Source organism: Petromyzon marinus, chromosome 56 (genome assembly GCF_048934315.1).
Source record: "Petromyzon marinus isolate PM22_M1 ecotype Great Lakes invasive population chromosome 56, UKy_Petmar_22M1.pri1.0, whole genome shotgun sequence".
NCBI lineage: Eukaryota > Metazoa > Chordata > Hyperoartia > Petromyzontiformes > Petromyzontidae > Petromyzon > Petromyzon marinus.
In genome coordinates, this window is record NC_133722.1 from 3486943 (window position 1) to 3503977 (window position 17035).

The 17035-nt window shown below is 44.8% G+C and overlaps 1 protein-coding gene across 1 annotated transcript in view; it reads right to left on the reverse strand.

The window, feature by feature from the left end:
• Positions 1–17035, reverse strand: part of LOC116954690 (macrophage mannose receptor 1-like) — a 90069-nt gene that overhangs the window by 17679 nt on the left and 55355 nt on the right. Inside the window, exons 9-13 of the mRNA XM_076052418.1 lie at positions 16770–16808; positions 10178–10344; positions 7924–7991; positions 7580–7680; positions 1780–1925 (exon numbers count right to left, since the gene is read on the reverse strand). Coding sequence (XP_075908533.1) covers positions 1780–1925; positions 7580–7680; positions 7924–7991; positions 10178–10344; positions 16770–16808 — 521 coding nt within the window. The remainder of the gene's footprint in view (positions 1–1779; positions 1926–7579; positions 7681–7923; positions 7992–10177; positions 10345–16769; positions 16809–17035) is intronic.

Here is a 17035-nt window from a genome sequence, read left to right on the forward strand (position 1 = left end):
AATGTGTATTTTTGTTTGAGTATTGGGTACAATTGTGAACAACATACGTATCAAAAGCTTTTTTTGGGGTTAGATTGCGTAATATATAAATGTTGTGTCGTTAAAACCCGCCACCACCCGACACAGCCTACTAGTAAGGGTTGTCACGTGAACAGAACGTGGCCAAATCGTTACTTGTACAGCACTGGTGTATAGTGTAGTGTATTGTGTATAGTAGTGTAGTATAGTGTAGTGTATAGTAGTGTACAGTAGTGTATACTAGTACAGCACTAGTGTATCGTAGTGTATAGTGTAGTGTATAGCGTAGTGTATTGTGTATAGTAGTGTATAGTGTAGTGTATTGTGTATAGTAGTGTAGTGTATAGCGTAGTATAGTGTAAATTAGTGTATACTAGTACAGCACTAGTGTATCGTAGCGTATAGTGTAGTGTAGAGTGTAGTGTACTAGTACAGCACTAATGTATAGTATAGTGTAGTGTATAGTGTAGTATACTAGTACAGCACACCGGTGTGTTGAAGAGCCAAGCCACAACATTTACAATCTGAGTACGACGTTTCGCCAGTAATTACAACCAGCTTCATCAGGCGACAGCCAGATGTGCGGAGAAGTCCACCTGTTTCATTCCTTATATAGAGGCGTAGATGTGGTGACCGCATCAGACATGAGTACATCTGTGAGGCTTTAGGTCTGGTGGCCAACCCTATGTCTGTGTGTGTGTGTGGGGGGTGGGTAGCCTGCCAAAAGTCTTCACGACTTCACCAGGGCTGGCCAAGTTTAAAAGTAGCAGAGCCACTGACAATCTGCTTGGTGGGGGTGACGCCCCCCACACCAATCTGATTGGAAGGCATCGGAGCATTCAAATCAGATTGGTGCAAAGGGGAGGGGCGGGAAGATTCAAATATAATGAATAAGGAACGGTTGCTAACCGTTGTGAAAAGAGGAAAGGAGATTGGAAGAGGATAACCTGCTAGAAAGGGGGGGGGGGGGTACAGGCTATATAGGGGGCCTGAGAGACAGCTCGGAGTGCATTCTGGAGTGCCGTATGGTCTCTATGTGTTTGCACGTTATCTGCAAATAAACCATCGAGTTGAACTACACTTACCTCGTCCCAAGTCCTTTTCACATGTATCTAAATTGGCATAATCATTGGTACACTGCAGCTCAAAGACTCGCTCCTACTAGGCGTGTGGCGCAGCTAGGATATGTGCATGTCTGAGCTCGGCATTTAAAGGCCCGAAGGCCGGAATTTGTGATCTCGCCGGCAATGTTTATCCTCCTTTATTTAAGGTGGTGACGTGCGTTGTTTTATTTTATTGCTATTATTACTATCCAGGAGAGACACACACCAAGCACCAGGACTCGTGCTCCAGGAGGGGGTGCCGCTGCTACGTTGGGTTTTCATTATTTCGAAGACTGCTTCCCAGCCAATCGATTCGCGTGGGGGCGGGGGAACAGATACAGGCGGTCCTCGACTATGAACGTCCGCACTTACGATCACCCTCACTTACGATCGCCCTCACTTACGAACTTACGAACGACCACAATTACGAAATCAGCTTCCATGAAATATTTTTTTTTTACATTTGTTCTTGTTTATGAGTTGAACAAAGCTTTCCTATTTGTTGAACCGTAACGCTTTGCGTAACACTAACCATACGGGCATTTAAATACACGGTGCAACTGTTGAGTTCCCGGTCGAGACTTACCAACGGTTCGACTTACGAACGGGGTCTCCGGGAACGAAATGTCATTTTTCGTAACGCGAGGACTGCCCGTACCTTGTTTCCAAAGGGCAGCCAGGAGGAAGGGCAGCCGCCGGCAGTGGGGGCGGTGGGGGGGAGCGTGGGCAGCCCCGAGGCCGACGCGTTGTTGCGCTCGCAGATGAACACCATGGGCATGCCGCAGTTGATGTCGTTCCATTTGCCTGCGCCAGCCGAGAGAAAACCGAGCGGGGCAATCGCGACCCCCACGAAACCCACCGCCCCACCGCACGCACGCCACGTCGTCATTTTTGTGTAAAAAAGGCCGCGGTGTAGCGAACCGCTTCGGCTCGCGCCACCTGCCGGAGGGAAAGGGGGCCCCCTAAAAACTACGAAGCCGCCAGTTGATCATCGATTATAATCCAGCGCCGCGCGATTATCCGGCTGCTTCCAACATTTAATCCGGCAGTCCCGGCCTCATCCCGGGGAAACCCGGGAGAAACCGCTCCAAAGGCTGTAAACGAGTCCGGCGATCGTCAAACACGTCGTGGTTGTGTTGAAACAAGAGCGTGGTGGTGTGACAAAAAGAATAATAATAATATGAACAGTGTTTACCCCTTTCTGGAAAGTGAAATACAAAAGGTGTTAAGATGTTCAAACACCAAATAGAAACCTTTTTCTTCTTTGGTTCTTTCGGTAAAGTCACGTAGAATGAGAATAAAATAATGAATTGATAAAATAAAATAACACATTAATGTTCTCACGACGTTTCGGCCACAACACAAGGCGGCCTTCATTGTGTTATTTTATTTTACCAATTTATTATTTTATTCTCATTCTACGTGACTTTACCGAAAGAACCAAAGAAGATGAATCCTTGCAGTCACGAAAGCTTTAAATCGAAATGGAAACCTTTTTTTTACCAAGGAATCAAGTTCGCATTAACCACACACACGGTACTTGCGGTGAACTTGCTCTGATAATAATAAATGGCGTTGTCTTTGACACTGATTGGCCGACACCAAAGACAGCAGGAGCCGACTTTAGGGCCTCGTCTCACTACCGGTGTCAGACCAGAGGCTAACGCCAAAAGGTGCTACGAACATCGCCCCGTCATGCAGAGTCTTCGAGATTGGAGTGGTAAGTTCGCTACAGTAAATACAGCAACTTTTTACAGTTGCATATTTATTTTTGCCTATTTGTATGTTTATTTATGCCAATTTCGCATAGTAAACACGTTTTAAAAGCCACACAAAAAAACATACACAACACCTAACATTTAATGTTATGCAAGAATGTGCAAAAATAAGCTATTTCAAATAACGATGATGTGGTTATCTGGCGTGTTTAAAAATCCGGCATCCCCGAAGCCGCCAGAAAACACTGGTCTACAATATTTTAGACGTCGTCTGCTTCAGAAATGAAATGCGCTTCTAGATTTGAAGTTTTCGTGACTGCAATGACCCATACTCTTTGGTTCTTTCGGTAAAGTCACGTAGGTAAAAAATAAAATAAAGTTAATCAAATCACGACGTTTCGGAAGCAACACAAGCCTCCGTCATCAGGTGGGATAGTCACAGCAAGGAGTAATTTGCTGTAGTAGTCCACTACTGTAGTAGTCCACTACATCAAATTACTTCTTGCTGTGACTATCCCACCTGATGACGGAGGCTTGTGTTGCTTCCGAAACGTCGTGATTTGATTAAGTATGAAATGTGCTGTTTATTATTTATTCTGACGTGCTGAATTTTAAATATGACAATACAACTGATTGGCTACTGTTCTGAAGATATTTATGTTTTTACATTTTACGTCTATGTATATTGTGTAGATAGTATCGTTTTGCTCGTAAATTGCAAACCTAGGTCTGTTCATGTCTTTATGGTTGCTTTACATGATAACATGTCACGTGTCCTGTTCATGTAACACTTTAAAAATCAGCAAGAGGGTTGTATAGATGCAATCTATTATGAAACAAGAGGCAAAACACTATTATGTATATATAAGTACATAGTTTAGTGCTCATTCAGTGTCTGCTCAGCGCTTCTTGGCTTGTCTCTTGTATTCATTAAATGTCACTGTCCAGCAGTAGTTTGCAAGCATTGATGGGCTCCATTTGCACTGATAGCGTTTCTCCATTGTTGCAATTGTAGCCGGTATGGGCTTAATGTAAATTAACCACAAGAAAAATTGTGAATGAAAGTAATACTGACCGTGGATTGGGCCCATACGGTCACGTGAATGCACAGTAGGCCACGCCCACCAGTAGAGTAATCAATTAAGGGTACAGGACACCTATTCAGATTCGGGTGGACGCTGTACAGTACAGGGGTTAAGCAGTGAGGTGGTGTGAATTGGGGTTGATTGCTGTGCATCTGGTCATAATTACAGATGCACGAATGCTCCTCAGAAGAACAACTTTGAAATAAAGAGTTGCAGTCACACAATCCTCTGGTGTCCCTTGGTGGTGGAGTCATCCGATTCTCAGAAGGAGGGCAGAACACACACTCATCGCCTCCAAACTCATCTACTATTATTGTTGTTGTTTTGTACTTATTAACCGGCCTATCCCATCGTAACGAACACGGGGAGAGAGGAATAGGACGGGCCAGTTACACAATGTCCTGGTGAAATCGCTCGCCATGTTCGTCGCTCACTGCTCCGCAGTTCGGTGGGAAAAAAAATCTAGATGAGAGTGCAACAAAAATGTATCTTCAGTGACATGTTGCAACCAAGGCTTTTGTATTCCTTGAGGTTTTCCACCAACTCCCTGTAGTTGTCTGCCATGTTGTTTCCGAGAAAATGTGTTGCCACTAACTGTAAGGCTTTCCATGGCGTCTTTTCCTTGCCACGCAGCGCACTGTCAAATGCATCATCTCGAAGAAGTTCACGAATCTGAGGACCAACAAAGACACCTTCCTTTATCTTAACTTAACCTTGGACATTTTCCACGGAGGTACTTGAAAGCTGCTTGTGGTTTGTCCATGGCTTTGACAAAGTTCTTCATCAGACCCAGCTTGATGTGTAAGGGTGGTAACAAAATCTTCCTTGATTCTACAAGTGGTGGATTCTGAACACTTTTCCTCCCAGGCTCCAATGACCGTCGGAGTAGCCAATCTATCTTGATGTAGTGGGAGTCTCTCGCACGACTATCCCATTCGCAGAGAAAGCAGCAGTACTTTGTGTATCCAGTCTGCAGACCAAGCAAGAGAGCAACAACCTTCAAATCGCCACGAAGCTGCCACTGATGTTGGTCATAGTTTATGCACCTCAAAGTTGTTTTATGTTGTCATCGGTTTCCTTCATATGGACTGCCTGACCAACTGGAATTGATGGCAAAACATTGCCATTACGCAGCAAAACAGCTTTAAGACTCAATGAACAGTCTCCACCCATCTGCAACATGAACGATGTTGAGGGCTGCCATCGCACCATCGATGTTGTTGCAGGCTACGAGATCACCTGCCATGAAGAGGAATGGGACAAGATCCTTTTGACGGTCACGGAACATGGAAACCCTAACATCACCTGCCAGGAGATTCCACTGCTGCAGTCTGGAGCCCAACAGCTCTGCCTTACTCCTGGGTTGTTCCATATCCCTGACAAGGTCTTTCAGTTCACCTTGTGTTATGAGGTGTGATTTCGATTTAAAGCTTTCGTGACTGCAAGGATTCATCTTCTTTGGTTCTTTCGGTAAAGTCACGTAGAATGAGAATAAAATAATAAATAAAATAACACAATAAAATTCTCACGACGTTTTGGCCACAACACAAGAAGGCCACTTGTGGTGTGGCCGAAACGCCGTGAGAATTTTATTGTGTTATTTTATTTATTATTTTATTCTCATTCTACGTGACTTTACCAAAAGAACCAAAGAAAATTATGAGGTGTGGTTCAGAGGAGGAAGTAAGGAGAGGATCGGGGTCATGTGACTATGATGGTTCAGGACCAGAAGTTTCATCCTCTTCTGACTCAAGTGAGAATGATGCTGGTGCATCAGGAACGAACAGTCCTTCTCCGTGGGGTACTGGGCGTACAGCTGATGGAATGTTCAGATAATGCACAGTCCACTTTGTCTTCTTTGACACACCTTTCCCAACTGGAGGCGCCATGCAGAAGTAACAATTGCCGATATGGTTTGTGGGCTCTCTCCAAATCATCGGCACTGCAAAAGGCATAGATTTCCTTTTCCTGTTCAACCACTGGCGAAGATTTGTTGCACAAGTGTTGTACCATATGTGTGGGGCCCACATCTTGTCCCGATCTCCAAATTTGCAGCCAAAATAAAGGTGATAGGCTTTCTTAACCATAGTGGTTAAACTGTGCTTTGGTGATGCAAACGTCACTTCAACACAAACATAGCAGACGTTATCTGCTTTGTTCACACAAGTGCCAGGCATCTCTGCTCACTTTGGCTAAACAGAAATGTGTCCCTTTGCAAAATCAAACATTGACAAATAAGAGACCACGACACTGTATGATTTGTCGAGCTGATATAGGGCAATTTGTTCATCAGAGGGTTGTAAGCCAAGTTATGATTGCATCATCCATGGCTTCTAGGAATAACATGATGCAATTCATATCATGTATGATGCAATACCAGGTTCAGATTGCATCATTCATTGTTTTGCTCAAAAAGCAAGTACTGTCCAAACCCAGTCATAGATTTATTTATAGATCCAGTCAAATATGTATTTTAGTCATTTATTGGTTTAAATTGAGATCCCTTTCCTTTATAACTAACTTATCCTCCACCATTCCCAAGTCAAGGGTCGTATATACTGACCCAGCAGCGTATCCTGAAAACTAGAGTCAATCAACAATTTTAATCATCATTTTCATTCTCAGTGACCCAGAATAAGAAAAGTTGGACTACATTTATTTCGGAAGCATTGTGGCCACAGACCAGTGTAATCGATGATCTTCTGTCCTTTTTTTCACGAGGCTGGGCCCCACTTGAGCTACATAGCTCCTTTTGCAGAAGAGACCTGGCCGTCCAAATCGATGGTGGCTCAACTAAGGGGGCTTATCATCGCGTGGAAATGTATTGTCGGCCAAATGATCTCAAAACGTGCGTTTCGTTGATCCTGAAAGTGGAGGGGGAAAAAACCCAGAGGACCCTGGAGAAAAATCCACGCGTCCACGGGCAGAGACACACGCAGACTCCAAATAGAGGCGTCAGGGTCGGGATAGAATCCACGACCTCCTGTACACCAGGCGAGGTAGTTAACATCTCCTAGCCACCGTGATGATGATGAGATAGACACGCAAACTCCAAATATACAGCAGCAGGCGTCAGGGTCGGGATTGAACCCACGACCTCCTGTACACCGCGCGAGGGAGTTAACATCTCCTAGCCACCGCGGTGCCCCTGTGAGGGAGGCGTCAACTGAGAGGGAGCTCCTCCAGAGGGTGACCCCGCCATAGGGTCATTCTGGACCTACTCTTCCTTCATCGTCATCATCGTCATTATCATCGGCATTATCACAGCCATCATCACCGTCATCATCACCATCATCACCATCATCGTCATCGCCATCATCCTTATCGCCATCATTGTCATCAACATCATCATCGTCGTCATCACCATCATCGTCGTCATCATTGTTGTCATCATTATCGTCATCGTCACCATCATCATCGTCATCATTATCGTCGTCATCATCGTCGTCGTCATCATTATCGTCGTCGTCATCATCGTCGTCGTCATCATCACCATCGTCGTCGTCATGACCATCGTCGTCCTCATCACCATCGTAATCGTCGTCGTCATCGTCATCCCTATCGTCATCGCCATCATCATCGTCGTCATCAGCATGATCGTCGCCCCCCAACAACGAGGGACAGGCGGCGTAGGTGGAGGGTGTCGGTCTCCTACCGTCCCTGGAGTACATTGTGCCACAGCTCTCCTCCATGTTGGCGTGGTTGGGCTCGTTGTGGGCCCAGTTCTCAAACGTGATGGGAGTTCCATCCACCCAGCTGTGACAACAACAACAACAACTCTCACACGTGACGGGAGTTCCATCCACCCAGCTGTGGCAACAACAACAATAACATCAACGACGGTCGACTCAGCCTCAGATGAGTACCCGGCGCACGACGCGTACAACATCGGCACTGGGGGAGACAAAGGCGGCCGGGCGTGGTGCCGGCCCCCCCCGCCCCCCTCGTGCGCCGTGTCGGCCTTCCCTGGTGCTGCTCCTCGGTGCGGCGCCAACTCACCGAGGTTGACGTTCAATGCCGAGCTCCAGGCCGATGTACCACTGCTCATCATGTGCCATCCTCGCCACCTACACAGCGGAACGGGAAGAGGTAACCCCCCGCTCACCCTCTCCCCCGCTCACCCCCCCCCCCGTTCACCCCCCCCCTCCACTCACCCTCTCCCCCCGCTCACCCCCCCCCCGCGTTCACCCCCCCCTCCACTCACCCCCCCCGCCCATGCTAACCCCCCCCACTCACTCCCCCCCCGCTCAGTGAGTGAGTGAGTGAGATGGTGGGTAGTGGGGGATTGATGGATTGGGATGCTGAGTGAGTGAGTGAGATGGTGGGGTAGTGATGGATTGGGATGCTGAGTGAGTGAGTGAGATGGTGGGTAGTGGGGGATTGATGGATTGGGATGCTGAGTGAGTGAGTGAGATGGTGGGGTAGAGTGGGGGAGTGATTGAGTGGGATGCCGAGTGAGTGAGTGGGATGGTGGGGTAGAGTGGGGGATTGATGGATTGGGATGCCGAGTGAGTGAGTGGGTGAGATGGTGAGATAGTGGGGGATTGATGGATTTGGATGCTGAGTGGGTGAGTGGGTGAGTGAGATGGTGGGGTAGTGGGGTTGATGGATTGGGATGCTGAGTGGGTGAGTGGGTGAGTGAGATGGTGGGGTAGTGGGGGATTGATGGATTGGGATGCTGAGTGAGTGAGTGGGTGAGTGAGATGGTGGGGTAGTGGGGGATTGATGGATTGGGATGCTGAGTGAGTGAGTGGGTGAGTGAGATGGTGGGGTAGTGGGGGATTGATGGATTGGGATGCTGAGTGAGTGAGTGGGTGAGTGAGATGGTGGGGTAGAGTCGGAGATTGATGGATTGGGATGCTGAGTGGGTGAGTGAGTGAGTGAGATGGTGGAATGGAGTGGGGGGTTGATGGATTGGGATGCCGAGTGAGTGAGTGGGTGAATGGGATGGTGGGGTAGTGGGGGAGTGATGGATTGGGATAGTGAGTGAGTGGGTGAGTGAGATGGTGGGGTAGTGGGGGATTGATGGATTGGGATGCTGAGTGGGTGAGTGAGTGAGATGGTGGGGTAGTGAGGGATTGATGGATTGGGATGCCGAGTAAGTGAGTGGGTGAGTGAGATGGTGGGGCAGAGTGGGGGGGATTGATGGATTGGGATGCTGAACGAGTGAGTGAGTGGGTGAGATGGTGGGGTAGTGGGGATTGATGGATTGGGATGCCGAGTGAGTGAGTGAGATGGTGGAGTGGAGTGGGGGATTGATGGATTGGGATGCCGAGTGAGTGGGTGAGTGAGATGGTGGGGTAGAGTCGAGGGGATTGATGGATTGGGATGCTGAGTGGGTGAGTGAGTGAGTGAGATGGTGGAATGGAGTGGGGGGTTGATGGATTGGGATGCCGAGTGAGTGAGTGGGTGAATGGGATGGTGGGGTAGTGGGGGAGTGATGGATTGGGATGCTGAGTGAGTGAGTGAGATGGTGGGGTAGTGGGGGATTGATGGATTGGGATGCTGTGTGAGTGAGTGGGTGAGTGAGATGGTGGGGTAGTGGGGGATTGATGGATTGGGATGCTGAGTGGGTGAGTGAGTGAGATGGTGGGGTAGTGAGGGATTGATGGATTGGGATGCCGAGTAAGTGAGTGGGTGAGTGAGATGGTGGGGCAGAGTGGGGGGATTGATGGATTGGGATGCTGAACGAGTGAGTGGGTGGGTGAGATGGTGAGGTAGTGGGGGATTGATGGATTGGGATGCCGAGTGAGTGAGTGAGATGGTGGAGTGGAGTGGGGGATTGATGGATTGGGATGCCGAGTGAGTGGGTGAGTGAGATGGTGGAGTAGTGGGGGATTGATTGAGTGGGATGCCGAGTGGGGTGAGTGGGTGAGTGAGATGGTGGGGCAGAGTCGGGGATTGATGGAGTGAGATGCCGAGTGAGTGAGTAACTGGATGAGTGAGATGGTGAGTGAGTGTTTTAGTTTGTGAGTGGGTGAGAAAGTGAGTGAGTGATTGATTGTGTGGGTGCCGGTGGGTGAGTGAGTGGGTTATTGACTGAGTGTGTGGGTGCCTCATCATCAGCATCATCATCACCAGCAGCATCATCATCATCACTGGCAGCAGCTGTAGCAGCATCATCATCACCAGCAGCATCATCATCACTGGCAGCAGCTGTAGCAGCATCATCATCATCAGCAGCATCATCACCATCGCCGGCAGCATCAGCAGAAAGCATCAGCAGTGAGCGGCAGCGTGAGCGGCGAGTCACCTTCCGATAGAGGAAGAACCATTCCTCTTTGTCAGCGATGGAGGCGAGCTCGCCACCGAGGTGCCGGCAGGCGGCCCGCGCCTGCACGAAGGGCAGCTTCAGCGAGTCGTTCAGGAGGTACTCCACCTCGCCACGCTGCACCCAGCGGGACCCCGACGGGCCTGTCACTGCGTTGCGACACGCGGCGTAAGGGGGGTAAAGCGTAACGACAACAACAATAATAATAATAACAATAATAACAATAACAATAATAACGACAATAACAATAATAACGCCAATAACAATAATAACAATAATAAAAACAATAATAACAATAATAACAACAATAACAATAATAACAACAATAACAATACTAATAATAAAAACAATAATAACAATAACAACAACAATAATAACAATAATAATAACAACAAAATAACAAAATAATAACAACAATAATACTAACAATAACAATAATAACAATAATAATAACAACAATAATAACAATAATACTAACAATAACAACAATAATAACAATAACAACAATAACAAGAATAACAACAATAATAACAATAACAATAATAACAATAATAGCAAAAATAATAATAACAATAATAACGACAATAATAATAACAATAATAACGACAACAACAATCACAATAATAACAATAATAATAACAACAATAACAATAATAACAATAACAACAAAAATAATAACAATAATTACAATAATAACAATAACAACAATAATAACAAAAATACTAACACTAACAATAATAACAACAACAATAATAACAATAATAATAACGACAACAATAACAACAACAATAATAACAATAATAATAAGAACAATAACAATAATAACAATACTACTAACAATAACAATAATAACAACAATAACAGCAATAATAACAATAACAATAATAACAATGATAACAACGATAACAACGATAACAACAATAACAACAATAATAACAATAACAACAATAATAACAATAATTTTGATTTAAATTTTGATTTAAAGCTTTCGTGACTGCAGTAGTTCATATTCTTAGCTCTTTCGGTAAAGTCACGTTGAAGGGAAACAATAAAATAATAAAATATATAAAACAATACAATATATAACAATATATTTTATTATTTTATTGTTTCCCTTCAACGTGACTTTACCGAAAGAGCTAAGAATATGAATAACAATAATAACAACAATAATAACAATAACAACAATAATAACAACAATAATAACAATAATAATAACAACAATAATAACAACAATAATAACTATAATAATAACAACAATACTAACAATAACAACAATAATAACAAAAATAACAATAATAATAACAACAATAACAACAATAATAACAATACTAACAATAACAACAATAACAACAATAACAATAATAACAATAACAACAATAACAATAATAACAATAATAACGACAACAATAATAACAATACTAACAATAACAACAATAACAACAATAACAATAATAACAACAATAATAACAATAACAACAATAACAATAATAACAACAATAATAACAATACTAACAATAACAACAATAACAACAATAACAATAATAACAACAATAATAACAATAACAACAATAACAATAATAACAACAATTATAACAACAATAATAACAACAATAATAACAATAATAACAACAATAATAACAATACTAACAATAACAATAATAACAACAATAACAATAATAACAATAACAACAATAACAATAATGACGACAAAATATTTCGTCAGTTTAACACACGTGGACTTCTCCACACATCTGGCTGTCGCCTGATGAAGCTGGTTGTAATTACTGGCGAAACGTCGTACTCAGATTGTAAATTTTGTGGCTTGGCTCGCCAATACACAACCGGTTAGTGCTGTACTAGTATACTACACTATACACTACACTATACACTACACTATACACTACTATATACTACTACACTATACACTACACTATACACTACACTATACACTACTACTATATACTACTACACTATACACTACACTATACACTACACTATACACTACGATACACTAGTGCTGTACTAGTTTACAGTAAGGGAAAAAAGTATTTGATCCCCTGCTGATTTTGTACGTTTGCCCACTGACAAAGAAATGATCAGTCTATAATTTTAATGGTAGGTTTATTTGAAGAGTGAGAGACAGAATAAAAACAAAATCCAGAAAAACGCATGTCAAAAATGTTATAAATTGATTTGCATTTTAATGAGGGAAATAAGTATTTGACTCCCTCTCAATCAGAAAGATTTCTGGCTCCCAGGTGTCTTTTATACAGGTAACGAGCTGAGATTAGGAGCACACTCTTAAAGGGAGTGCTCCTAATCTCAGCTTGTTACCTGCATAAAAGGCACCTGTCCACACAAGCAATCAATCAGATTCCAAACTCCCCACCATGGCCAAGACCAAAGAGCTCTCCAAGGATGTCAGGGACAAGATTGTAGACCTACACAAAGCTGGAATGGGCTACAAGACCATTGCCAAGCAGCTTGGTGAGAAGGTGACAACAGTTGGTGCGATTATTCGCAAAGGGAAGAAACACAAAAGAACTGTCAATCTCCCTCGGCCTGGGGCTCCATGGAAGATCTCACCTCGTGGAGTTGCAATGATCATGAGAACGGTGAGGAATCAGCCCAGAACTACACGGGAGGATATTGTCAATGATCTCAAGGCAGCTGGGACCATAGTCACCAAGAAAACAATTGGTAATACACTACGCCGTGAATGACTGAAATCCTGCAGCGCCTACAAGGTCCCCCTGCTCAAGAAAGCACATATACATGCCCGTCTGAAGTTTGCCAATGAAAATCTGAATGATTCAGAGGACAACTGGGTGAAAGTGTTGTGGTCAGATGAGACCAAAATGGAGCTCTTTGGCATCAACTCAACTCGCCGTGTTTGGAGGAGGAATGCTGCCTATGACCCCAAGAACACCATCCCCACCGTCAATCACGGAGGTGGAAACATTATGCTTTGGGGGTGTTTTTCTGCTAATGGGACAGGACATCTTCACCGCATCAAAGGGACGATGGACGGGGTCATGTACCGTCAAATCTTGGGTGAGACCCTCCTTCCCTCAGCCAGGGCATTGAAAATGGGTCGTGGATGGGTATTCCAGAATGACAATTACCCAAAACACACGGCCAAGGCAACAAAGGAATGGCTCAAGAAGAAGCACATTAAGGTCCTGGAGTGGCCTAGCCAGTCTCCAGACCTTAATCCCATAGAAAATCTGTGGAGGGAGCTGAAGGTTCGAGTTGCCAAACGTCAGCCTCGAAACCTTAATGACTTGGAGAAGATCTGCAAAGAGGAGTGGGACAAAATCCTTCCTCTGAGATGTGTGCATACCTGGTGACCAACTACAAGAAACGTCTGATCTCTGTGATAGCCAACAAGGGCTTTTCCACCAAGTACTAAGTCATGTTTTGCAGAGGGGTCAAATACTTATTTCCCTCATTAAAATGCAAATCAATTTATAACATTTTTGACATGCGTTTTTCTGGATTTTGTTGTTGTTATTCTGTCTCTCACTGTTCAAATAAACCTACCATTAAAATTATAGACTGATCATTTCTTTGTCAGTGGGCAAACGTACAAAATCGGCAGGGGATCAAATACTTGTTTCCCTCACTGTACACTACTATACACTATACTACACTATACACTACACTACTATACACAATACACTACACTATACACCAGTGCTGTACTAGTGACGAATTGTCCACGTTCTGTTTACGTGACAACCCTTACTAGTTGGCTGTGTCGGGTGGTGGCGGGTTTAACATTTCCAAAAGATTTGCTAAATTTTGCTTTCTCAAACTATTTCTCTCTCTATAAAAATTTACCAGGCTCTCATCGGGACATTCGATATTATTTCCCTCGGTCGCTTCGGGGTGGATTCACTGCCATGCTAATTTCTCTGCTCCAGCAGCTGCCCCAGCAGGGCCCCCCCCCCCTCTCTCTGCCCCCCCCCTCTCTATTTAAGGCCTCGACAAGGAGGCATTGGATCTCTGTGTGTCTATGTTGTGTGTGTCTCTCTCTGTGTGTCTATGTTGTGTGTCTCTTTCTCTGTGTCTCTGTGTTGTCTCTCTCTCTGTGTCTCTGTGTTGTCTTTCTCTGTGTGTCTATGTTGTGTGTCTCTCTCTGTGTCTCTGTGTTGTCTCTCTCTGTGTGTCTATGTTGTGTGTGTGTGTCTCTCTCTGTGTGTCTATGTTGTGTGTGTCTCTCTCTCTCTGTGTCTCTGTGTTGTCTCTCTCTCTCTGTCTCTGTGTTGTCTTTCTCTGTGTGTCTATGTTGTATGTGTCTCTCTCTCTGCGTCTCTGTGTTGTCTCTCTCTGTGTGTCTATGTTGTGTGTGTGTCTCTCTCTCTGTGTCTATGTTGTGTCTCTCTCTGTGTGTCTATGTTGTGTGTGTCTCTATCTGTGTCTATGTTGTGTGTGTCTCTCTGTGTGTCTATGTTGTGTGTCTCTCTCTGTGTGTCTATGTTGTGTCTCTCTCTCTGTGTGTCTATGTTGTGTGTCTCTCTCTCTCTGTGTCTCTGTGTTGTCTTTCTCTGTATGTGTGTCTGTCTGTGTGTCTCTGTGTTGTCTCTATCTGTGTGTCTCTGTGTTGTCTTTCTCTGTGTGTCTGTGTTGTGTGTCTCTCTCTCTGTGTGTCTGTGTTGTCTCTCTCTGTGTGTCTATGTTGTGTGTGTGTCTCTCTCTGTGTCTCTGTGTTGTCTTTCTCTGCATGTGTGTCTCTGTGTTGTCTCTATCTGTGTGTCTCTGTGTTGTCTCTCTCTGTGTGTCTATATTGTGTGTGTCTCTCTCTCTGTGTCTATGTTGTGTGTGTCTCTCTCTGTGTCTCTGTGTTGTCTTTCTCTGCATGTGTGTCTGTCTGTGTGTCTCTGTGTTGTCTCTATCTGTGTGTCTATGTTGTGTGTGTCTCTCTGTGTGTCTATGTTGTGTGTGTCTCTCTGTGTGTCTATGTTGTGTGTGTCTCTCTCTGTGTGTCTATGTTGTGTGTCTCTCTCTCTGTGTCTCTGTGTTGTCTTTCTCTGCATGTGTGTCTGTCTGTGTGTCTCTGTGTTGTCTCTCTCTGTGTGTCTGTGTTGTGTCTCTCTCTGTGTGTGTCTATGTTGTGTGTCTCTCTGTGTGTCTATGTTGTGTGTCTCTCTCTGTGTGTCTATGCTGTGTGTGTCTCTCTCTCTGTGTCTCTGTGTTGTCTTTCTCTGCATGTGTGTCTGTCTGTGTGTCTCTGTGTAGTCTCTCTCTGTGTGTCTATGTTGTGTGTGTCTCTCTCTCTCTTTGTCTATGTTGTGTGTCTCTCTCTGTGTGTCTATGTTGTGTGTCTCTGTGTGTGTGTGTGTCTGCGTTGTATCTCTCTGTGTGTATCTGTGTTGTCTCTCTCTGCTTGTGTGTCTGTCTGTGTGTCTCTGTGTTGTCTCTATCTGTGTGTCTATGTTGTGTGTGTCTCTCTGTGTGTCTATGTTGTGTGTGTCTCTCTGTGTGTCTATGTTGTGTGTGTCTCTCTCTCTGTGTGTCTATGTTGTGTGTCTCTCTCTCTGTGTCTCTGTGTTGTCTTTCTCTGCATGTGTGTCTGTCTGTGTGTCTCTGTGTTGTCTCTCTCTGTGTGTCTGTGTTGTGTCTCTCTCTGTGTGTCTATGTTGTGTGTCTCTCTGTGTGTCTATGTTGTGTGTCTCTCTCTGTGTGTCTATGTTGTGTGTGTCTCTCTCTGTGTGTCTATGTTGTGTGTCTCTCTGTGTGTCTATGTTGTGTGTCTCTCTCTGTGTGTGTCTGTGTTGTATCTCTCTGTGTGTATCTGTGTTGTCTCTCTCTGCTTGTGTGTCTGTCTGTGTGTCTATGTTGTGTGTCTCTCTGTATCTGTGTTGTCTCTCTGTGTGTCTATGTTGTGTGTCTCTCTGTGGTGTGTCTGTGTTGTCTCTCTCTGCTTGTGTGTCTCCGTGTGTCTGTGTTCTGTCTCTCTCTCTCTCTCAAATTTAGTTCTACCTGATGACGGTCGCTTGTGTTGCAATCGAAACGTCGTACTCTATTATTTAATTTATTTAATTTCTACGTGACTTTACCGAAATAACCAAAGTGTAATTCCTACAGTCACGGAAGCTTCAAATCAAGTTGAAACGACACATTTATACATTTACGCGATCTAACCCAAAAAAAGCCTCTATCATGCATTATAATAGATTCGGTTTTCACACGATCGTGTGATTTCTGTTTGGCGCGGAGTTAGGCTTTCGCGACCAACATCATCCATCGTAAAAGCCATCGCAGCCGGTACGTGACAAGCCTTACTAATTGGGCTGTGTCGGGTGGTGGCGGGTTTCACGACACAGTCAGGGTCATGCGATCTAACCCCAACAACAACAACAATGACCTTTACTATGCATGACATCTGGTGATGCTGCTGCTGCATTTAAAGCAGCATCGCCCGTGGTGCTGCCTTAACAGGTGCTGATGCTGCTGCTACTCGTCAACAGAACTTGCCCCAACAGTCTGTTAAGGGGATTCTTTGTGTGTGTGTGTGTGTGAACCATCAGCAGTGGAAAGTTGAGGTCGAAAGGAGGAGCCCTCTCACCTGGGGCCGCCTCTGTTGGCGGTGGCTTCACCGCAACGCCTGAAACAACAATAAAGACAAGACAAAGATCCACCGTATAGCCTTGACAGACTGTCGGGGCAAGTGCTGCTAAGCGAGGAGGACCTACGCCACACGAAGGGGGTGGGTGGCCAACACCACGCCCGGCCGCCTTTGTCTCCCGAAAGTGGCGATGTCTTTACACACCATCACCAGGTACTCATTAGAGGCTGAGTGGACCTAGGGGAGACCAAGGACCAGTTCAGATA